The sequence below is a fragment of the Gavia stellata genome, chromosome 1 (assembly GCF_030936135.1).
Source record: "Gavia stellata isolate bGavSte3 chromosome 1, bGavSte3.hap2, whole genome shotgun sequence".
In the NCBI taxonomy this organism is placed as follows: domain Eukaryota; kingdom Metazoa; phylum Chordata; class Aves; order Gaviiformes; family Gaviidae; genus Gavia; species Gavia stellata.
The window spans coordinates 59,791,586-59,816,612 of NC_082594.1; the positions used below are offsets into that span (position 1 = coordinate 59,791,586).

At 37.0% G+C, this 25,027-nt stretch overlaps 1 protein-coding gene across 1 annotated transcript in view; it reads left to right on the forward strand.

Moving 5' to 3' along the window:
- Positions 1–25,027, forward strand: part of PCCA (propionyl-CoA carboxylase subunit alpha) — a 302,331-nt gene that overhangs the window by 134,285 nt on the left and 143,019 nt on the right. The window contains exons 13-17 of the mRNA XM_059832438.1: positions 1,493–1,636; positions 3,186–3,260; positions 8,459–8,527; positions 9,362–9,437; positions 21,190–21,300. Of these exons, the coding sequence (XP_059688421.1) occupies positions 1,493–1,636; positions 3,186–3,260; positions 8,459–8,527; positions 9,362–9,437; positions 21,190–21,300 (475 nt within the window). The remainder of the gene's footprint in view (positions 1–1,492; positions 1,637–3,185; positions 3,261–8,458; positions 8,528–9,361; positions 9,438–21,189; positions 21,301–25,027) is intronic.

A 25,027-nucleotide genomic window follows, 5' to 3' on the forward strand; every position in this document is an offset into this window, starting at 1 on the left:
AGAATCAAGATTGAATCCCAAAGGTACATCTTTAAACTGTATAATCAGATTTCCCATTTCAATGTCACTTTTATCCTTCAAAGAATAGGTGCTTGTTTCAGTGATGATTTGTCATTAAAATTATGTCAAAACATCTTAAAATGTTGTTGAAACTCTAAACAAACTCACAGCACACACAGGGCTAATTATGGATGCCATCTGCTTATTTTTACAAAGCTTTTTTCTTAAAGACCAAAGCATCTTCTTGTTCTGATAAGTCATAAGATTATTATAATGACTGAATGTTTTCCTTATTACTAGTGTAGTTGAAGGAAGAAAGACAAGTGGTTTGGTCACTGACCTTTTCCTGTGTCACGAAACGTACATAGTATGACATCTCATGATAGAGAAACCATTGTGAAGTGTGTTTTCTTAAGGTATTTTGGCCCTTGGAACACAAACATTTTGTAATAAAGATGGCAGTTCTGTGATACTTTCTGTATGGAAAGTCCTACAGCTGTCTCTGTGTGAAGAACATGCTTTTAGCATGCCTATCTTTTGCTTCATCTATATGGTGCGCCCTCCTGTCTTTGGATGCTTTTTTACTGTACTATGTCTAGTTAAAGGTTTTTTAAAGTTAATAAATGTGTTCATTTATGTCCCCATTTCAAGGAAAAAAGTGTGTATGCGCATATGCGCGCACATGTGTGCATGCTTGTACGCACATGCCGGGGTTAGTGTGAACGACGGGTATTCCCATGGCAGCATCATCCAAAGCCGTTAGCAGCAATTTGCTGAGAGCGCAGAGTGACTCTGCTGGTCCAGCCCAGCTATTGTGCATGCTAAGCACTAAACAGATAAGTCTGGAGGGGGGAAAAAAATTGAAGGATCCATCTGCTCATTTCTGCTACACTGCGCTGATGCAAGATTACGCTAATCTGGTTGCTTGTCAGGACAGGTTAGTGAAAGCAGGCGAATGGGTGAGATTTAGGGTAGGCTAGTTCTATGGAAAATTGTAAGCGGCTCCTGTACGTGCTGTGTTAAGTGTAGCAGAATGGGTTGATTATCAGCTACTTTGAGACTTTCAGTTAAAATATATTTATGGCTACAGTGCGAGTCTTTTCAAAACAAAATTGAATGGGGAAAGCTTCCGAACAAAGAAAAATAAACTAGTTACCAGGTGTATTTGAATTTGTAAAATAAATGGAAAAAAAAAAAATCACCCTGTAAACCCCAAACCTTCCTAGGTGTTCTCTATAGTTTTCCTTTTGTGTGCTGCTCCTAGTTATTGTAATCTGCTAATTATTTTATTTTTTGAGGTTTCCCTGCAAAGAAGGTGGTTGCTGGAGTTTGTCAAGTAGAAATTTTTTGGGGAAAAAGACCAAGATGGGAATGTATTCTTTGTCTGTTCTTTGGCTAGTCTAATTTCTTGTTTATCTCTGTGTGTTTACGGAGAGTGGGGTTTTTTTGGTTGTTTTTGTTACCTACTGACAGACAGTTCTTGACCTTGCAGGTTGAACATCCCGTCACAGAATGCATTACTGGCCTGGACTTAGTCCAAGAAATGATCCGTGTTGCTAAGGGTTACCCTCTCAGGCACAAACAGGCTGATATTCCCATCAACGGCTGGGCGGTTGAATGTCGAGTTTATGCTGAGGTAAATGAGTGGTAATGGGGAGGAGGGTAGGTGGTTGAATTGTGGAGTAATAACACCCAGGTGTGGATCGATGCCAAGGTGAATTCAAGGAATACCATATGAAAGTCGCGATTTAGAGCATGAAACACAAATGGTTAATGAGCTTTCATAGAATTGTAGAATTTTTATTTTTTAATTCAAAATACAGTATTTATTTCAACATACCCTTTTTCTGAAAGTCAAATTTAAAAGTGGTAAAAGAGATATCCTTAGAAATAAGCCTTAGTTATCTGCTGTATGTTCTGTTCGCATTTAATGATGCAGCGCTGGAGTTATTTGCTGCAGTTAACTAGTGTTTCCAGGTTTCTTAACTTGTGTACTTGAAACTTCTTGTCTTAAAAAGACAGCTGAAATTAAATGGCTATACAGAATTTTTGTTGTTGTACTAAAACATTTTAATAGGTTGCTGAAAAAGCAAGTTACATATCTTCTGAAACCACAGTTTATAGGACAAACTTTCAAAGTGCACTCCAAGACAATAACTTCATAATTACGGTATGACTCTATCTCACCTTAAAAAAGCTTGCTAAAATATAAAACCCATTTTCAAGCATGTTTAGGACATTTCAAGTTAATGTCTTTTTGCCGTCATTTTTGATACATGAAAATCAAGGTTTGTTAATTAAAAAATGATGCTTAGTTTCTTTTGTTTTGTTTGAGGAATGTTTTAGGTAACTGTGCTTTTCAAAAATAATTCAGCACCTTGAGATGCCTTTTCCCTTGCTTAACTATTGTGGCTTTTGTGACACAGGGCATCTTACTTTATGTTGGTTTTTTCTTTCTCTTCATATCACGCACATAATCTTTAACGTGCTCTACTGATTACAAGTTACATGATCAATTTTTATAAAGAATAAATATTTGCCCTGTGATTGGCATGGAAGCTATTCTCAGTATGAGTAGGCTTTACCTTGGAGTAACTGATGCTTGGTTGCTTTTTTGTTCAACTTAGATTCCTTCACATTTGTAAGTAAGTAATGGATCCAGCTACTTTGCCGTGAGTTTGGTTATTCTGTAGGCCATATATTCATTTGCTGTGCTATTAAGTTTATATTGGTATTGCATTATGTAGGAGATTTCCAAAGGCATAAAGGTCAGTTTGATTTCTTAAGATAATTGAATTTCTAAAAGCCCTTTTTATCTCTGAATTTTTTTTCCTTATACTCTCTTCTCAACTCCACCCTTCTGAATACTTTCCCATCCTTCTTCCAAGGCACAATGTAGCAAATGAAAATGTCATCTTTGTATATTTTGGTGCTGTACTGTAGCTATGTGCAGAGCACTTCTTTCCTGCTTTTTGACTGCGATGCAAGAGAATTTATATGCTTCCAGTTCTTTATTTGGAGTCATAGGGGTAGGTGGATGAAGAAATGTACTTCAACACAAGCAATTCTGGGGAAGAAAACAAAGTTATTCCAGCAGTGGTTTCTGTTAGACTTCAAGCTTTTTCATGTTATCTTCTCTGCATTTGTAAAAGCTTAATGCTTTCTCATGTTGAATTTTATTTCAGGACCCCTACAAATCTTTTGGCCTGCCATCCATTGGTAAACTCTCTCAGTATCAGGAACCATTGCATGTGCCAAGCGTAAGTAACTTGGTTCAGTTTTTCATAGGTGCTGAGTGTTTCTTTTACGGACAGAGAATATAAGTACTCAGTAGCTTTGTAAATTGGACCTTTTTTCCAGCTTTTTGCCGGGGGCGGGGGGAGAGGACATGGCAATACTTATTTGTGCAACCTGAAAAACTGCTTAAAAATGTACGGTTCCAAACAGGGTTTAAAATGTTCAAATTGGGTATAACAGGAAACCATTATGTATTGAAATTTTTTGTTACGTTCTATAACTTTCAGCTTAAGTTTTTCGAACCCAGCTTTAGTAAAAATACCGTGGTGATTAGAAAGGACAGTGAAGCATTGAGTCAGCTCTTTAAGCACAGAAAACTGGGGACACCAGTAAGAAACTGTCAGTACTTTCTGTTTAGCTTTGTAGACTTTAAAGAGGAAATTTGTTACAGCGATGATTACACGTTTCAGGATACAGTCAAACTATATGGAACGGCTGTTTAACAAGCAGTGTTTTCTGCTGTGTGTAAAGAGCAAGGACACAGCCGTTCTGTAAAATCAAGGTAGTCTAAGTCATAAGTGCACATCTACACGACACTTTGTCAGTTAGTGGAATGACAAGGCTGTACCATCTGTGAATACGATTATTCAGTCTGATTGCTTGCACGGCAAATGGTGAAGGATTACAGGAGGAATCTTAAATGTGGAGATGTTATTGGATATATGATTTATTTCACTTCTTAAATTGTTTTTGCCCGTGTACTTTCCGAAGGGACCTGACCCTTTCTGGTCCTTAAGGCTTCATGCTGTGTTCAAAGCCTGAAAGCAGAAAAAAATTGGGAAGATCTAAAAGGCATTATATGATCTTAAAGAGGAGATGAGGGAAAAAGGTATCATTGGATGTATCTAAACTTTTTTAAATGAAACAAGGAGTGTATTTAATAAGCATTTATAGTGAATACTCCAGTGGTTGTTAGAAGTTTTCACCATGTTGTAATAGCTAACAGGATGTCAAACATTTTGCCCTTGCAAGTTTTTGCAATTTGCAATTTTCCAAACGTGAGACCTGTTGAAAGTACAAGTGATAATGGACAAACTATACCCCCTACAGTCTTTGTCCCACCAAATCTTTCTTCAATTAATGCTGCAGCAGGAGTTTTATGTAATAACATTTGCGCTTGTGAGCCATCCATACAAAGAAAAAACAATTAAAATGCCTTAAATGTTCTGCTTACTGCTGTTATTTGCTTGTGTGAATGTTGCATGTCAGCTAAATGGACCACAGAATAGATAAAGTGATTGGGTGCAGGAGAGTGCACACTAAGCTTTGTCTATCATTATTGCTGGGAGCAATCAAATTGATGCCAGCAGGACAGTAGACGCGTTGACAGCTGTAATTATGTATCTCCATGGTGATCACTTTTGGCCTGTCATGGAGGCCCATGAGTCTCCTCCCTTGCAAGCATTTAATCAGATTGGGCTGTCACTTGTCAGGTAGACGGGGTGGGCTGGGAGTTGTGCTTAGGCAGAGAGGTGAATTGAAAATGAAGGGTGGGAGATGCCTGATCGCTTCACGTGGTCCGTCGTGGTACCGAAGGAGGAAATTTTAATTACGCCGGAGGCTTCAGAGCGATGGTTTGAGGAGCTCATATAGAGTATCTAGGCTGTTCTCTTTCTGTTTACTTCTATTGTCGTATTAAAAATAGAACAGCTGTTTTTATGTAGACACTCATGGTTTTGTGTCTTAATACATATTTTCTGCCACTGTGAAACTAATCTCTCTCCTGAGAATGTCATGCCGCTAAGAACAATATTAATATGACTAAAAAAGTTCAGTGTTACAGGCCCATTGTGCCACAGTGTTTGTTTTCTGCGTTTTAGATTTTAAAATTTTCAACAAGTTGGCTTAAAAAAAATCAGCGGAGCCTTGTAGTGTGTCAGAGCGAGCTCAGCTTGTGAGTAGCGTATTGACAAAGGAATTTTTCAATTCATTTCTTCTGTGTCTCAAGTTAGCTCTGATTGTCTATCTGTGCCTGTGTGCCAGCTGCTCAAGCTGATGGAACTGGTGTGTATGGCTGTGTGAGGGGTTTCTTTCTTAACCAATAGGTAGGAATATACTGGCTATTTTTGTGTCATGTAGAACATGGTACTTGTAAATATAAATTTTTTCATCTTTGATAATGAAGCTTAAGATAGGTAACCACAAAAACATGTATTATGATAGTGAGCATTCATGTTCGATGCTCTTACACAACATAGCAAATGTACTGCTCTATCTGAAGAGCTCCTGCATTGCCCTTTGCCAGTATGATGGGCAGTCTGGTCTTTTAATGACTCTTACCAGAAAGAGCGAACAGACTCTGATATGGCAAGGAATTGGGAAATACTAGAACCTGTATGTGTTGGTAAGTGGAATTTGATGCATTAATAGTTCATTGCGGGACTGGGACATAGATTGTGCTTTTTTTCCTCTTAAGCTTTTTTTATCTTTCAGTTTACTGTTGTTCTAGTGTAATAACACATAATGGTAGTACAACAACAACAAAAGTATTGGGAGCTGTAATACCAATGAGCTGTAGGGTACAGTAGGATCTTGAACCATAGCCTTTCTTTGGTATTTTAAATACTGAGTAAAAGAAAGGAAATATGTTAAGTGGAAGTAAATGCTGGAGGTCTAGTAAGTATTGCTATTATTTATCAAGTTAAGCACATTATAGTGAATATCTGTTGAATTCGGATTTCTTTTTCATCCAATATTCATTAAGTTCTGTCACACCATATACTTAATAAAATCACCTACTGTTACCAGGCTTTGAAAACATAAGCACCACGAAGAGAATTAAAGATGGTAAATGTATTTCTTTTCTGCTGTCATTTTTTTAGTAATTTTGAGTTTGTGTTATGAAAACTCAACTTTTTACAGAGGACTCTAGTTTTTTGGGTTTTTTTAAAGGAAACTATGCTGTAGTTTTAAAAGAATTTTCAGTTCTCACTGTAATTTTTAATTTTTCAGGATATTGCACTTAGGAAAAAATGTAAATTGTGTAGTGGTATGTATGTTGTGTATCAACAGAAATACAGAGCAGGTGGAACATATAGTCAGTAGCCTCAGAAGATTTACATTAACTTCAAGGTCTGACTAACATGCTTACTCTGGGTCCAAATTATGCATCTTTCATATGTTTTTTTCTTTGTCAAAATCTGATATACATGTATAAATACTTACATGCACATGTATGTGTATGTAGAGCACCCCTGAACACTTGTATGTAATCACTTCATACATGCTGCTTTGGAGACAAAAGTCACAGTATAATTTAAGTATGTGTGGACTATGTATGTAATACCTTCACATCTTATATATGTATTTATTGTATACTACAAAAAAATATTACGGGCAAGGGATTTATCAGGGACTGAGTAGGTAAATTATTTTTTTCTGATTTAAATGTGAGAATGTGTGCATTAACTTTATATACAGGCAGACATCCTGGGAGGAAGGATGGTTTAGCAGTTACAAGAAGGGGAACTGGGAAATACACTGCATATTTCTTCTGTAATCTTGACATGTCTGAACTACCTTCTCATCAGTAGCTAATGTTAAACGTACCTGGTATGAGTAGTGGGGTGCCTAGTTAAGCATAGATAAAGCACATTCAGATATGATAGAAATGCTACAGAACTGCTACTGCCTTTACATATGAATAAATATGCTATACAAATAAGCATAAATATATAAGAAACAATATATAAATATATAAGTATAAATATATAAAACCCAATATATGAATAAGTATATGCTTTTTAAAATAAAAAGAACATAACGTCATAAAAACTGGTCATATGGTGTTTCTTACTGAAGAAAGTGAGTACACCTGCTAGGGTATCTTTTTATGTCATTTGGATAATAAAGTTATCATCATGCCCTCATGTGGATTCTGTAGACAAGAGGTTCTACATGTGGTCCCTTGATAATTGCCTAAATTAAAATATTAAAGGCCTAACAGCCGTTGCGTTGACCTTTTTCTGCCTTGCTGCAGACAGATGAGCTGCTGTTTATTACAAAGGTTCCTTCCCACAGGTGAAGATTTAAGTGAGATTCCAGGACCCTCTTTCCCACCCCCTTTACAATGCAGTATATCGGAGCCCTGCTGCTTCAACAGCTTTGATTAGAGCCCTCCATCCTTATGATCCCCAGAATGTGTTTATCACTCTTGAGTTATTTTGATTAGTTTTAAAAAAATACTTCAGATTCCAGTGCTCAAAAGCAGCAATTTAATAAATATTTATTCCCCAGAAATTGCTCATTTGCAGAGTTTTATATGGCTAACCTCATTGCTACAGTGATGAAATCAAACTGAGAGATGAAAACAAGAATCAGCAATATACTAACTAACTTGTTGGCTGGTTAACAGCAATCAGCCTCTTCAAAAGAAATTTTTGAACTTGTGTTATTTTTTTTCCATGAATATTGCAGAATCAGAGCTTTAATTGGGGCTGTGTCCTTACAAAGCAAAGCTATGGAAAAAGCTGTGTAAACATTAAAGCCTCAGAGGAACAGCAGCAACAGAAAAAAAATGTTTTACAGTTGAGAGGGTGAGGCAAAAAAGGAAAGTGTTACAGACATGAAAACCACAGGATCAGTATTCCTATGGAGCTGATAAGCGGAGCTCCGAAGTTCCTGCTGAATGCTCCCTACTTGTGTTCTTACTGGAGCCCTTGGAAGGGCTGTAGCAAAACATGGGGGACGTGATTACATATAGATGCAGAAATGCTGTGATTATAAGGGGCATCCTTCATGCCAGGTGTCAGTTAGAAGAATAATTACAACTGTATTTTATTACAGGGATTAAATTGGAATTGGATACGTTCAGAGTTGAAGTTTAGAGTGTGTAACACAACCTAAATTTTTAGATCAAATTTAATGTGTTTACTGTGCATTCTAGGAGAACAAAAGAGAATTTTGACTATCGACTGAAGATTGCATGCAGTCATGTTTTCTTTTGAAGGATAGAATAACTTGCAAGTATTTTTCCTGGTGGAAGACAAAGCTCCCCCCCCCCGCTTCTCTGAAAACAGATAATTCCTAGTTCTTCAAGAGGAAAAAATGTATGCAATAAGCTTCATGGGTGTTATGTTTTAAGCCTGCCAGATAGATTTGCTCTCATGTTGAAATATTTTTTTTCCAATATATAATTATTTTTGCTTCTTATTTTTTGAAGGTACGTGTTGACAGTGGCATACAACAAGGAAGTGATATTAGCATTTATTATGATCCTATGATCTCAAAAGTGAGTTGGTGATTATTTTTCAATACTCTAAAGGTATGAAACACTAATTTTATACACAGATCTTTTACAAGAGGGAGAGTATATTAAAGGATTGGTAAATCAGTATTTTAAAGGTGCTAGGCATAAGATGCCTCAAGGGAATATGAAAGATGTGAAGGAAGATGTGGACTGGAGGAAATTTAGTGTCACTTCTAAACAAAAATTTTTTTAGCTTTTGACACCATAATTATTTGTCTTGCAGTTTCTGATTATTAAAAGGATTCTGATTTTAACAGAAGCTGTTACTTTCAGACTTAGGTGCTGCCAATCTATCTTTTTTTTAATGTAACCTAGCCAGAACTAAAATTTCAATAATTCTGGCTTCCAAAAAGAAACAGTGAAAGAAATGGTTGATAGTGTCTCTTAGTATTAGTTCTTGTTCATCAGTAGCATATTGGTAAAATGAAAATACGACATTATAGTCAGAGTTCAGTTGTCAAAAAAGTTCTCACTTAAATCTTAGAAGTTGGTTGGGCGTTAGAAGTCAGGAGAGTCAACTAGATGCTGAACCTCTGCTCTAATTTTCTGTGCGCCTAAAGAAGAGAGAGCTTGTTTAGATGCTTTAAGTTTTATGAAGGAAAAGTGATTGGCCTTCTTTCATTGAATGGGTTTAGAGATCTTAGTTTTCTCTTGATGTTTTAGAGAGCCTCTGAAGCACAGATACAGTAATGTGTGAGAAATGCTTTTGTGACAGCAGAAGTTCTACAAACCATTTTAATTTTAAATGCTATTCAGAATCTAGAGACAAACATTATCTCATTTCTAGGTAACTTAAATACTTTTTTTTTTTTTTAGCTGATTACCTATGGCTCTAATAGAGCTGAAGCGCTGAAAAGAATGGAAGAGGCTTTGGACAATTATGTAATTCGAGGTAACTATAGAAATTTGGGTTCCTAGTGTGATAGGCTGCCATCTATTTCAAGAAAACAGCTTGAAAATGTAGTAATTAGCAAATTGAGTAAAGTTCCTGCTTTTAAGTGCAAATTAAAACAGGAAAAGCTTGTGTTAATTAAGCTGAGAAGATATATCAAATCTAAAGGGACTTCTTTTTTTTTGTCCATTGTTTTTGCTTGAATATTATGAGATAAATATTTAAATCTTTTTGTTAAACTCTTAAGAGTTTTCACAAAGTGGTAGCATATAATTAATTTATTTTGTTGTGGAGGGAAAAAAAGGCCACTACACTGTAAGAAATTTAAAGTAGTTGCTATTTTATAGCAGTTTAATACATTGATTATGGTAAAATAGTATCACAATGCAGTATTTGATTGTGTGTATATATATTTCTTATTTTCAAAGTAATTGTTTAAGTTTGGGCAAATACAGATATAGGCTGATGATCAGAATGTGTTTCAGCTCTTGCTGACTGACAGCCTAGGAGAAGTAGCTGTTCTTCCAGCCTTTCCAAACAGCAGGGGTGAATCAACCATGACCACTTTAACTCCTTTTAAGTTTTAGAGAGGGAAGTCATGGTTTGTGTAGGAGAAATCTTTAGATTTTGCTCTGTGTCCTATGGAAAGTAGGAAGGAAAACTCATAGGAGAGGGAAAAAACTGGATTTCTTATCCTTTCTTTTCCTGGGGATGATTAGAGAAGGGAACTGTAATGTGTGTGTGTGGGGGGGAAATCTTCATTTTACCCCTTAACTCTGTGGGTGTTTGGGGGAGTTATTTTTCATTACTAGTCAGTATACTTGAAGAACCAGGGTAGGCGGGAAGGAAGCTGTTGGAGGATTTGCTGCCTTTGTTCCTTGTTTTGGTTGCTGGACAGGTTGTTCCATGGTTTGAGATGGGAGAAAGATTTGGAACACTTATTTAATTCCTTCTCTGAATGGCTGGGAGGAAGAGCAGGAGACACCTCGTATAGCAGACAAGCATATGAGTGTTTCTTTAAAACTTGGTTTGGCTTTAATGCTGTCTGCTGAATACCACAAATGCTATGTCAGACTAGAAAGATTTATCTATCTAGGGGAAAATGAGCATCCCTCTACCACAGTGTAGCTAGATAGGTGGTAGGATTAGCCATTGTAAATGAACTGCATAGCTCTGTAGTGGATTTATACTGGTGCAACTTGAGCCATTAGACTATTGCAGTACGATGTGCTGATGTAAACCCCTGCTGTATATCAGCTGAGTAAATTTGAGAGAGAAATTTATGCCACTGTAGCTAGACTGATGTGAGGTGGTTTTTTGGTGGTGGTGTTGTTGTTTTTAATGGAGACAGCCTCTGGATTCAAACTCAGTTTGAATTAATAGAAAATTATGCTAGAAGGATTATAGTTAATGAGAATATTGGAATTATTTGTGGAGCATGATCTTTTATTGTGTGCTATAATATGGGATGGAACCTAATTGTTTGTTCTTAGGTGTTCTTAGGTGATGTGTATGTACCTAATAACAGTTCCACAAATACATAAATACCTACAAAGGATATGGCATCTCACATATAAAAATTACTAATTTGCATTCCTGATTTTGTAGTCTTTTATTAGTAAGCATGTATGTATTTAAGTGTTCATACCTGATATTTCTGTAGTATTTCTAGCTGTGAAAAAACTCTTCATCTATTAAAAACATTGAAAGAGGTAATAAATGAACTATGGGGGGCAATGCATTTTTTAAAAGTATTACAAAGGACAAATTGTAGTTTACCACAGGTTTCAAAAGTAGTTGTTTCCAGAACACTCACTGTGGTGAGCAGTGGTTTCCATTTGAAAACCAACAGGATTTTTGTGTACTTTTATGCAGCTGGTAGTTTCTTCTCAGGGTCCAGAGAAGGGCAACGAAGCTGGTGAGGGGTCTGGAGCACAAGTCTTATGAGGAGTGGCTGAGGGAACTGGGGTTGTTCAGTCTGGAGAAGAGGAAGCTGAGGGGAGACCTTATCGCTCTCTACAACTACCTGAAAGGGGGTTGCAGAGAGGTGGGTGTTGGTCTCTTCTCCCAAGTGACTAGCAACAGGACAAGAGGAAACGGCCTCAAGTTGCAGCAGGGGAGGTTCAGGCTGGATATTAGGAAAAATTTTCTTTACTGAGAGAGTGGTGAAACACTGGAACAGGCTGCTCAGGGAGGTGGTGGAGTCACCATTCCTGGAGGTGTTCAAGGAACGTGTGGACGTGGCATTGCAGGACATGGTTTAGTGGGCATGGTAGTGTTGGGTTGATGGTTGGGTTTGGTGATCTTACAGGTCTTTTCCAACCTTAGTGATTCTGTGATTCGGTGGTTTATGTGATTCTGTGGTTTATTTAAAATGTAACATTCACGGATATTAAAGTATCCCACAGATATTGAAGTATTTCTTCTCTTGCCTAGTGTGAATGATGTTTGATAGGGCAGTTTGTAGAAACTGTCCTATCTGTAATGTTCTGAACTGCATTGACATGTACAGAACTCCTTTGTTCAGAGGAGTTGTCTCTAATAAGTTCAAGTAAGCCTAACAGGCGATGCAGAAGTAGTAATATATTGATTGGTATTTAAATGGTCAAAAATAATTAAACATCAGAAAAGTAAAAGCAATTTCATGCACTTTTTTCTAAAATGTTTGTGTGTATTTTTGCTTTAAAATATTAGGTGCTATGTGAAACAATATTAAACCACTTTGATCTTGTGTGAAAGTGCCTCACATGAAGTCTTCTCCATACCTGAGTCGTCAGTAGTAGTAAAAGATACAGAATAGGTTTTTACCTAGCTTTGAAGTTACTTAGTTTTATATTTGAATAGCAAGCCTGTACACAACTATTTAGAGATCACCATACTCTTCCTGAATAGTGTGCTCTATATTCCTGTTTCTGAAACACCCCACCCCCAATTTCCTTGAAAGCAGCTTTTATGTTTGCTTTGTGTTTTAGAGACAGTGTATTCTTCCCTGTAAGTAAAAAGTCACTTTTGAGTTACAGAGCATTTTAGCTAAGCATTACCAGCTGAAGTCAGTGTGAATTGTACTGATAATATATACTGTGAGAATTTAGAATTAAATTCCCAAGAATTGCAACATTTCTGTAAGCAAAAATGCTCGTTCACTCACATAGGGTGGGAATGGGATGGGGTGACTGGGTAACAGGTCAAGGACCATCTAATGGGTAGCTTAGGGACTGCTTAATGGAAGATGAAGTCTTTCCCATCACTTCTGTGTCACCAGTTCAAAGCAGGCAAAAGTTGGTAAGGACTTTTAGTCACTAGTATTTTGATGGTTGCTTGCTGACCTGTGTGAAATCAGTGGTCTTTATCCAGGTCCTAGAAGATAAATGTCCTCTTGGAACAAATGCCACCATATAATGTCATTCATGGCAGTCCCAGCAGAGAATCCGTAGGCTGAAGCAGCACAGTGACCCTCCAGGAGGTGACTCATCCAGGCTGGGTTGAGGCATGCTGACAGTGTGAAGTGCAAGGACTTACTCTGCTGTTCCTTGTCTACTGGCTGTATGTGCAGACATTCAATTTCTACTGCTGTGGCTTTAGGATATCCAAGAGTTACCCATTCCCTTTTAGCTCCGTTCCACTTACAGGGGAATAAGTCCTCAGACCACAGTCTTTATTGACATGTTTTGTAGGACTGAGTAGTACCTGGCCTTGAATCCATGGTTCAGCTGTCCCTCCCAGTTAAATCTGCCTGACAACATCACAAAGGAAATTAAAGTTTCAAAAACTGTAACCTAATACTTACAAAGAAAACAGACGTGTGAAAAACTTGAGTAAATAATATTTTAAGCAACCGAGACTGCGTCATATAGTGCCTGTAATAGCAGTATCTTGATTACAAATGCTGAATAAATCAAATTGTGATATTTGCAACAATGCTACGCTCTGAGAATACCTATTGCCTTAACATTTTATTGCAGTTTGGGCTGTGACAACTTGCACACACTGAAATAAGAAATTCTACAGTCTGTTGGTAGATGCTAACAATGTGACTGACTCAAGATATGTTCAGTATGATTGTGGGAATGTAATCTGCATCTTATTTCCTGTGTAGTATCTACAGTGTTATTAATGGGAGCCGGTGAAAGTCTAGGATAGCACTTCTTTGAGTGGTGGATTGAATTAAATGATCTGCTAAGGTCCTTTACACTCTAAATTATTCTGATAGGAACTGACTCCTCCACTGAGAACTGATCTGAATTCAAAATCTCAATTGAGACTTCTGAATGAGGAAGGGTCTAATTAGGTAATGTTTTTATCCATGGGTCTTCTAATTCAGGGATGATTAATGTTCAAGATCTAACCCAGATTCATCTCAAGCAGATACACTTCTCATTTTATGCCGTGGTTACTGGAGAATTTGTCAATACTGAAAAGTTCAAGATGTCAGTCAAGTATAGAGGTACTGTTGCTTGTCAGGATGAGGCATGGGTTGTTTCCTGTGAGCTTGCACTGTTGTTCGCAGTTCAACTTTCTCTTGTTTTATGCCACTTTTCCTCAGAAACTTAAGGTTTTGTTTGTTCTGTTTAATTTGAACAACAGAAATAGGGTATTGGAAGAATGCCTTTCAGTGTGTAAACATGATGTGTGATTTCCCTCTTCGCAGTTTCTCTAAGATTTTTAGCATGTGTTTGCCATGTAATTTATGGTGCTGAATAATCTGTTCATTTCAAGGTGTATATAAAACCCAGTATGAAGTTTTGGAAAGTTTATTTATGAATATTGTTTTTATCTATTTAAATAAAAGAAATGGACATATTTATGCAGCAAGTAGGACTGATTATCAGTTCACCAGAGGTGAGATTGGGCTAATAGCTCATATCCTTGAGTGCAGAGATTCCTGTAATCTTTCCTTCGACCTCTGTTTGCTTTTTATTTTCCCTGCTGATTGAAATAGAAAGCAGTGACATGAAATTAACAGTCTTTGTATAAACTCAACTGTTCTCTGTTGAGATCCTGCTTGCTGTGGGGAGAGAGGAATGTAGTAGACCATTTGGGAGAAAGAAGAGTGGAAAAAGGAGCATCTGAGGAAAGAGTAAGCAGCAAATAGAACAAGGAGGAGTAGAAGTGAGGGGGAAATAAGGGAGCCACCAACCAGGGGGGGATCTTCCAGCATGGGGTAAAAGAGCAATCATAGAAAAGAAAACAGAAAAGTGGTAAATAAGTGTGGTGCATGTTTGAGGGGAATGGGAATATAAAGTTAACTCTCTGATATGAATAGAGACCTGCCAGAACAGTGGCAGTAGAAACTGTTGTCTGGAGTTTTTGCAGCTGTAAACACACTAATTGGGAGGAAAAAGTACTGTGTTTAGTATTGTGGAAAAGGCCTTGGCTTTCCAAGAAAAAGCACCCAACAAAAAACCCCCACTTTAATTTTAGTATTTTATCATATATTCCAAAGAAATTAATTTTCAGGTACAAAGGTTTTCACAATAAGCTTTAAATCCAAATGTCATCAATTACTGAATGATTTTGTCTTTTATATATTACCTTAATAGGTACTTCTCAATGGACCATTGCAGGATGCTCGGTAACATCAGCTTGGAGCACAGATGCTGGCATGAGGGAAGATTTTCCTCCTGTTTCTCCTCTCATTTTTTTCTTAAGCCAGTTGCAGGGGAGGGAGTGGGAATGGCAGCTTGTCAGTGGAATGTTATGGTGTGTAGCTTAGGAAGGGTTATAGACTGCTGCACTATGGAGGAGAAAGGGGGAAGGGCAATTGAAGTACAGGCTGATCAGGTAAAAGAGGAAGGCAATGTTATTGGTGCAGGAGAAGAGAAATAAAGTACTGGTTTTTTGTCAGAGGAGTTTTGTTTTTTAAATTTAAGTAACAAAGAGTTGTGGCAGTGAAAAACTGCAAGAAATGCAGTGTGCCAGGTTGAGGAGACATTGGAAGACAAGTGCTGTTATTTCTAGTTACGCCCCTTAGATATAATGTTGTCCTGGTTTTCTATTCCCCTTCTTTAGAGTAAAGGGGTGGCTGAGGGGAGGGTGATGACAGGATGGCCATCCATTTTCTTTCGCTTGGTCTTGACAAAGCTTGCTTAACTTCTGCTTCCAATTATTCTACTGATTCAAACATTCATACGTGTTTGCTAACACCATAAAAAAACGGACTGCTTAATCTTATTAAGAGGTTCAGAAGTGCATGCAGTACAAAGTTTAGTTTCAGTTTGAACTAATGATTTTTACAGTAGGATATTGCCATATATTTTCTGCTTTTCTTCCCCACTCCTCTTTTGCCCCTTTATTCTGGTCTATGAGTTCTGTGAGCTGCAGACTTTAATATCTAAAAGTTTTAATGTTTTAATTGAAATACATGTTCAGCTCCGAGGGTCAGTGGTGTACTGATCCTATGTGAGAACATTATGTGGATGTTTGTGTATTAAAATTACAAAGCTAAAAAGCCTTTCTGCTCTCTTTTGGGATGGGACTTTGTATGCAGATAGCCTGCCCTGAAGTGAATTGAAGCAAAACACAAGCTTTGAAAGCCAGTTACAGTTGAATGTTGAGGGTTTTAGGGAATATTATGACAACTTTTGGAATTGCAAACATGGAGGCTAGCTGGGTAGTAATCATGGACTTTGAAAAGTTCATGTGTTGAAAGTGGTGTTTTCATAGTCTGTGCAAATCTATGATAATGTTCTTGTTTTAAGTGAAGAGTAACATAATCAGTCTTTCGTAATGCTCAGTGCAGAGCTTGGTTAATTTTTTTTTTTTTTTTTGGTTAGGGAAATCAACTGGGATGCCTCCTAAACTTCATAGCATTTATTGTTATTCAGCATTTAAATTGATTGGTGATAATTTAGCTTTGCATGGTTTTTAAAAAGAGAAACCTCTAGTACTGTACTCCACATGTTGTTTTTGCAGTCAGTAAGTATGCAGATAAAGTTCTTTCTGTTCCACTTAGCCCAATTTGAAATTATCAGCAAGTATATTCAACTGCTTATCTACAGAGAGGCATGTAGGACTCCAATTAAGTTTACATGGATAAATGCAGATTTGTGTTTGCAGACATCAAGATGACAGAAGCTTAATACTGTAAAAAGGCTAATCAACACTGAATATGTTTAGTGTCAGTAAATATTTATAGTGAAAACATTGCCTATGGTTTTGTGCCTTGGCATTCCAAGTTCTGTTTTTTAGTGAGTAAAAATGTGGTGTGATATCCTGCTCATAAACCTGCTATAAAATTTTTGTTTTCTATAAAATTAATTTTATTGTCTTTTTCTTCTTTGTGTTTTCTTGGGAAGACAGGTTAGGAGATAGGCTACAGTTTGTAAGTTAATGAAAAATCTGGTATATTTAGCAAGGTTTTAAGGCAGATGTAATCCAGAGAATGAGAAGGGGAAGGAGGCAAGATAGGTACAGGCATTATTTTAATTTTTTTTATGGCGGGCTTCTTCAAATAGTGGTTGCTAATCAGCTCTGGTGAACAATGTGATTTAGTGTGCTCATGTATTCATTAGGCAATAACTACAATTTAACTGGAAAATTAATTGAATCTCAGGAATATGTGTTTGTTATATATAAAACATACAAGTTTATTTATATATTTATTTCATTAGATCTCCAGAAGTTAAATGCTAGTCCATACTCTTTTACAAATGTATTCTGGAAAATAGTGTGTCAAAACTGAAATCCAGGAAGTACATCTTAAATTGAGCTTCTACTGATGTAACACTGTATGAAGAATACAGCCAAGTGAAATAGAAAAATAGAGGTACAAGGAACATTGATTATTATATAGTGTTATATTTTGACTTAGAGAAAAGAATATAACTGTAACTGCAGTTCTGCATCAGTCTTAACAGTGTAAAAAAGTGATGAAGTGAAATTTTGTTTTGTGGAGGGGAAATAAATTGATATAGTTCAGGATTTTGTTTGTTTGTTGGAAATGTCATGGCTTGTCAGGTTAACAAATGTGATTTTGTTCCTGGCGGACTGCAGACCTGGTCAAGAAAAAGAAAAATTCCCTGAAAAACACTGCAACATAAATACAATATACTTCAGTTTAGTGTCTAACTTTGCATGAAATAAGCACTGCCAGTTAGCCTCCGTTTGATCCTGTGAGAGTGTGGGGCTAATGTCTGGCCAGTGTTTTGGAAGCAGCAGGTAGTCAGCAGCAAGCTGCTGTAGGGGTCCATATTTCTGTAGCCTAGCAGTTACTCACTCACAGATGGAGACCTTATGAACTTTGACAGAGGTCACGCTAAATTGCAAATCTAAAACTTCTAGACTTCTGAAGGATTATACTGGTACTTCTTTTTTTAAAAAAAAACCATGTGATTGGGAACATCACTAAAGGTATCAACTCAGTTTGGAGAAGTAGATCAACCATGCAGTCATTGCTCACATAATGATCATGGGGACTGATAAAGATAGCCTTTCATGACACTTTAAAAGGAAACTGTTGTGTATTAAATTTTAATTTGCATATGTAAAATATATATATGTTATATTGCTTCCCAAACACCTAGGCTTGTCTGCTCTATTGAAATTGTTAAAGGAATTTTGAAGCTTAAAACATTGCAGAAGCCTCTGATTTTTCTGATGCATGAATCGGAAATAATTAATATACTCATAGTATTTTTTCGATTTCATGTCTTTTGGGGCAGTCAGTTGAGACACCAAGATCTGGCATCTGTCATCAGCCATCATCTCACCAGGGATCTTATAGCAGTGTAGGAAAAAAAAACATGAGATGATCTGGTTACACATTGTAGTGTATTTAAATCCTGGATTCAAAGTTGGGTAGCGTTGAAGAGCTCCTTTTTGTCTTCTAATTATAGTCCTGAAGCTGCACTTAATAGATGAAAATCTCTGTGATATTTCAACTTACTATTCAAACAGGAAATTTTTGGGGGATTTTGTAGCAGCCAAGGAAAGACACTATTTGTTTCCAAGTTATAGTCATTTAGTGTAAGATTTTTTTTAAATTTTGTTCAGTGGAAATGCAATGTGAGTTTCGTTCAGTGTTCATGAAATCAAGGTCCATGAACGGTCCGTGACTATGACTATGACTAGGTCACAGGCAACAAGGAGGCTGATCCTTTTTTAATCAAATGGTCAAATTTTTATCTTGTCATCACTGAACTGGTTGTGTAATGTGCTGCTTAATGGCTCATGAACTAGTCTTTAAAGCTATGACTTCATGATTCAATGAGGCCGAGTCTGACTCCATGCATTGAAAGTGGTTTCAGTGACGGCCACACAGAGAGCTTGAAAATTCACACCAGCGGCAGACTGTAGGGGAAAAAAGCTTTGAAACTGTTTGAACTGGTCTGCATATAAAATAACAAGAATGTTATTCATGCTTCTAAACTGGAAAAACACAAAGGGAAAAAAAGTAGGAGTGCAAAAGGATCTCCTTCTTGTAGCTACAGCAATTCACAGTCACTGTACTGCTAGTGTTTTTGCTTTGGTGAGATCTTGATGGGGGAAAAAATCCAAATAGCTTAATTTACAGTTGAGAGACCTGAGTTTACAATGAATTTTTATTCATGGTATTTTAAACTAAAGCTATTAGAAAAAACGTGCAAATAGCTTTCAGAGTCATGTCATCACTGTATTAATCATAATAACTTGTAAGTAAACATAGCTAAAGTTGAAGTTCATAATCTTGTGCTTTACAAGAGATATGGATGCGCAGACAAATTTTTACAAGATAAACTAGTTTGTGATGTGCTCCGCATTTTATACTGCACGGTGTGCACCTAAGTGCATTTTCCAGGTCACATGAAATGTGATTTGGAGTTGCCTGTCCCTCTGACACCGAGAGGAAAGAATTTGAATTACTGGCTATTTCCTGAAGGGTGAGAATGTGCACACCGCACAGCTGAGGTTGGATAACCTCTTTCCTATAGCAGCTTCCTCATTTATCCATACCTGGAATGGATATAACAGCTGCAGCCAAGGCTTACAGTTTATGTTCCTGAATTGCGTGTCTATTTCAGCTTCTCTTAAGAAGTATTAATGTTTATGAGGCAGTGTTATTCTGTGTAGTCATATTGGGATTGAACTGTGGTGGCTTTTCAAATTTTCTGTTACAATCTCTTTCCAAAATTGAGAAGAGAGTTGAGATAAAGATGGTGTTTTTCTCCTACCTGCATAACCTTAAACTTTCCTTTCCAGAGATGACCTGTGTGCCACTCTCAAAAGAGAAAGTATCTTCTCTTTGAAAATTGTTTGGAGTGCAGTAAACACAAAATAATTTAAAATATCTGGGGATTTTTTTCTCAGGGATTTTTTTGTACCTCCCTTCCTCTCCCACCTCCTATAAATACTTCTTTGTATTTAATATTTCGGTGAAATGACTTTCAGTGACCATCATATTCAGTGCTAAACTGCAAGTACTTCTGGTAAAGTGCAGTTTAGCATTAAGTTACTAACTTAGTTACACAGTCCTGTTAAATTCAAAGAAAAATAAAGCTTGAAGGATTTCAGAAAGTCATCTAGTCCCACTGCCTGAACTAAGGTATACTAACTATATCTGCATCCTGACAGGTGTTTCTTTAACCTGTTTTAAACATTTTCACTGACTCCAGAATCTTTCCCTAGGCAATCTTTTTCCAGTGTTAACTCTCCTGAGTACATATCTTGTGCTGACATTTACTCCTGATTATGTTTTTTCCAGCCTATGCTGGAAATGGGATATGGTTTATTCCTTTCTTCTCTGAGAAAACAAATTAATCTTTTACTCACCTGTGAGGAAGGGGCAGAGGACTTACTGTTTCTTGTGTAAGTGCTGGACTAACACTGGCAGCATCCTTTGAGCTGTGTAGCTTTAGGTTGCATTTGTTAGAAGTTGTCTTTGTTGGCACAAAAAGCAGGGGAAAAGAAGGGAATGAAAAAAGAGAGAACACAGGCTGAGAAGTGGAATGAAAGGAGATAAAGAAATTCAGAAAAAAAGAAAAATTACAATATTCAAAGAAATTGAAGGACAAAGGTGGCTATAAGGGCTCTATGAGAAGTAATTTTTAGTTAAAGAAATAAATTTTTTTGGGGGGGTGGGGGCTATATGCCTAGCAGGGTCATGGAATGGTGCTAAATGGGGAACAGGGCATTCAATAGAAGAATTGGCCAAGCAAGGTTGGATAAAGGTATGTATGGAGCAAGCAATAGGCTTCTTTGTTTTGTAAGTTCCACAGGAATCTCTTATGACTTTACAAATGATAAAATTATATACAAATTATAAAATTGTATACCTGATAAAACTTTTTACTATCTTTCCTTACTGTGATTGAGGTGTAACATGGGACATATCTTCCACAGGAGAGTGTACATGTAAGGTGACAGGATGACAAGGTGGGCCAGGGTTCACTGGAATTGAGCTGGTACTTACGGTCATGCCTAATCTGTAATTTCAAGGAGATAGCTCTGGTCTTGCCTACATCTGCTAGGACTGAACCAAAAGTCTCTTGGTTTTGCTTGCTGTCACTGACTTAACTAAGTGTTTGAATTAGGCTTGGTGAGGTGAGAATTTTTAAAGTTTACTTCTTAATTAAACGGAGTGTTTAAGGAGGGTATCTTGAGGCAGAAGTGGAACAAAACTGGTAAATCTGCGTTGTTTACATCAGTGATATGGTCTCTAAGTTGTGAACAGGTATTTATTCTACAAAGATAAGAGCTCTTATTTTTACAAATTGTTTCCTACTGTAATTTGTGATTAATATGTTTACCTGATTCTGTACTGATGTTTTGTTTTCAGGTGTGGCTCACAATATTTCTTTACTGAGAGAAGTGATCATCCATCCACGCTTTGTTCAAGGAGACATCAGCACTAAATTCCTTCCTGAAGTCTATCCAGATGGTTTTAAAGGTTTGTTCCATTTGGGAATGTTTCTTTTTTTTCTTGAGGTGTTGTTTCTGATTATGATTCCTTTATATTTATAGACTAATAAGTTCCCCAGTCAGTCTTTACTTTTTTTCCTCAAATGTATCTGTGCGTACACCCAATTAGAGTTTTTAAATAATGTGTAATATAATTGAAACAGTTACTTTTTTTACTTTCAAGAAGGCAAAATACATGCTTCTAGTGACAAAAGAGTAAATGAAATACATCCAAAGTCAAGAAAAACAATTCGTAGGTTATATGAAATATGTGAAATAAACATCAATTCAACTCTACCATGCTATTGTACTTCATTACAGACAGTGCTCCTACTGTTGACTGAAGAGAAGTTTTCTCTTTACTCAACACTATTGTGTCTCCAGTGAGTTTGAGCATCATCTTCAGAATCGCCTTTTGGCACCCTTTCTATTCACTGTAGCATTGCCTGGAGGATCTGGCATTTTATCAGAGTGTTTCAGTAACCTGGTCTTAATACTCATTACACACAGTACTGGGCATGACCTTGAAATTATTAACTCATACACTAGGTTAACATAAAGAAAAATGCAAATGTTTCTTTACATCATCCTAAAAAACTCAGTTTCAAACACGTATAACAGTTGGTAGAGAAATGTAAGTAGACAAATAGATTGGTTTCCTTTCACAAGGATCAAATTTTAAAAGGTGGTTTTCTGTCTCAGCCAATCTGCTGTAGATGCTTTCTTGACCAGTGTGGTCACAGACTCAGTCCTTCCATACAGGCCTCTCACCTCAGCTGGCATTCATCAGGCAGAACCTCTTCCTTATTAAAAAAAACCAACAAACCAGCCCAAAAACCCCTCCCAATGTTTACAGCTCATCATTCATGGGTCCTTTATGAATCCCATGGAGATTCCTTTCTCTCCACATTCATCATTAATGCAATGTGGTAGAATCCTCATTCCCCTTTGGAGACAACACTACCAGATTGGCAGTCACTGGACATGGCTGGCACCTTGCCAAATTCTAGTCTCATTAAGGAGCAGAACAGATTTTTCTTATCTCAGGACTCAGTGTGTGTGTTTGGTGCAAAGAATATTCATCCAAAGAACTATTTTGTATCATAATGTAATTGGCAACTCTATGTGATACAGTTCTGCATGTGGGATTAATGCATCCAGCTTGTTATTGGCTCCTGACTGCAACCAAAGCAATAGGAGTTAGTCACCTTGGGCAGCAGTAGGCTTGTGATGGTTGAAGCTCAAATGTTCCTTTGTCTTCTTTGCTAAGGCATACTGAGCTAATCTTCAGGTAACTCAGCTGGCTTTCATCCAGCATAGACTTGAGGGTACTCTGATCTGCTCTGAAGGCTCAGTGCTGCTGATTATCTGGTCTGTCTCCCTTCCCTGACACTTATATGAAATCCCATGTCCTGTCTCTTTGACGGTTCTGGGACTCTTCAGTCTTTTTCCTGAGTGGATTCAGTTCCCTAAACCACCAGAAAACTGCATTTTTTTAATTTGTTGCTGCTTTTGTTCAGGTAGTTTTTTGAGAGTTCTTGGGTTGACATAGCTCATGAAGGAACCTGGTGAACTTCAGCAGATGTGCAAAGTGAGTGGCAGGCTAGGAACGAGGAGAAGGGAATGGAGGAGAAAGGTGAGGATGCAAGATGTTAGGTAGGTTTATACCATGTTGTGAAAAGGCAGCCTCACCTGATACGTAACTGGGAGCAATAAAAACATGAAGCATTCTACCCTTATTTGTGATAATGTGTCTGTTGTGGCCCTTGGTCAGTTGTAAGAAGCTGGGACAGGTTTTGCTGATCCAGGAGGAGACCCCTTGTTCTGTATTTTTGACTGTTGAAAGGTACTCATCTTTTGTTATTTTATTCTTGTTTTAATATTTTATATTGCAATATTAATCTGTAAATGATCAGTTACTTACTTGTTGGTCCACAAATTGCAGGATGATAAGAAAATTGCTTTGGGGTCATCTGACTTGAACTGTATATGCACCTATTTGTCTGCACATACACACTGATGCAAATGGCTGATTAGTGTTGCAGTCTGAGGTAAACAATAATATTGTATTAACAGAGTCTTAAAGATAAGGTTTTGCTCTAGACACCAGAAGACACAAGAAGAGATATTGTGACAGTTCATAATAGAAACTAATGAATGGGACACATGAAATCACTAGACTTTGTTCCTGCTGTATGAAAAGTGTTGCTCTTCTTCCATGTATCATATACAAGCATATATTAGCCTTCTTAATGATAAAAAATGCAGCTATCATTACTACAAAGCATTTGTATTTCAAGTCAAGAGTACTTATTCACAAATACTGATTCAAAGCTCACTGAAGTAATTGAGAGCCGTTTTAATGATGTAGTTTGCTCTGGATCAAACCCTTCTGGCTTAAAAAACTATCCTCTAATTCAACTCACTGATTTATTATTTTTTTTTTAAGTACCTATTGAAAAATATTTCTGCAAATGCAAAGACTGTAATGGGAACTGTTGAAGACAAGCAAGGGTGGTGGGCAGATGACGGGTAGAAGCTCAGCAAGATAAACAAAAGCAAATTAACTTATGCAATGTAAGTCTCCTACTCACTTCAACTAACCTTTTTATATAAATACCTAGGGTAAACTTTGCTAGGAGGATTTGAAAATTAAGTAGCTTCATATATCTTAATATTGGTTATAAAAGATGTGTAGCTGTAAAAAAAAGATCAGGGATAATCTGAAAAATTAGAGCAATGTGTAGCCAAAGTGGATTTGGAAGTACCTAGAAATATGTGCTGTTGTTAACAGTAGAAATCAATACCAGAAATGTGTTAAATTTGGAAAACTTAAGAAATAAAAAAATTTCAATGAAGATGTGTGCTGTATTAATGCTTGAGCACAATCCAGTGTGTTTCTTTTGTAAACTACACAATTGCCACTGTTGGTCTACATTGATAATAAGTAATGAATGTCAGCTGTGGTCTTTCTGGTGACTGCATGAGGTACTAGCCCATTTCTTCTGTGCATTTTTCTTCAAATATAAATATTAATTTTAGTCTTAAGAGTAAAATAAGAGATGCTTTGTTTTCCAGTCTAATTTTCAAGGATTTCATTAAGTCTTTTATCAGAAGGCTTTTTCTATAAGTTAAGAAAAAAATTAATTATTAAAAATATCTTGGCAGCTTTTCCATAAACCTGTGATGCCCACTTCAAATTACACCTAGACCGGGAATGTTTAGTAATTTTCATGATTAGGGTTTAACTCTTTTTCTTCCTTTCTTTAAATAAGCATTCATTAACAAAACCAGTTTCTTTATTGCAAGTTATTTGAAAATATTGCTGTGGTGAAACTAAGCTTGCTGATGGTATGATTAGTGTGGAAAAACACCTGCTTTCATACCCTTCTGTTGTCTGTACAAGGGATGGACTGCTAGAATGCTGGCTGGCAGTGGGTTATTGCTTTGAGCACACATGCATGTTTTGGGAGGAGTGAGGATCTGAGTGTGGGTGCAGCAACACTGATTAGGTCAGATAACACAGATGCATCTGTCTTAGTGGCTTCCAAGCACTTTGCTCACGGAATAAAAATGTTTGCCAAGCATGCTATTAGAGTATTGTCAGACGGGCTGTCCTTCTACAGCTTCCAAGCAGCCTGGGATACCTCTGTACTTCCTAATCTGCCTGGTGAGAAAGGAATATACTATCTATTATCCCTATTTTATAGGCAGAG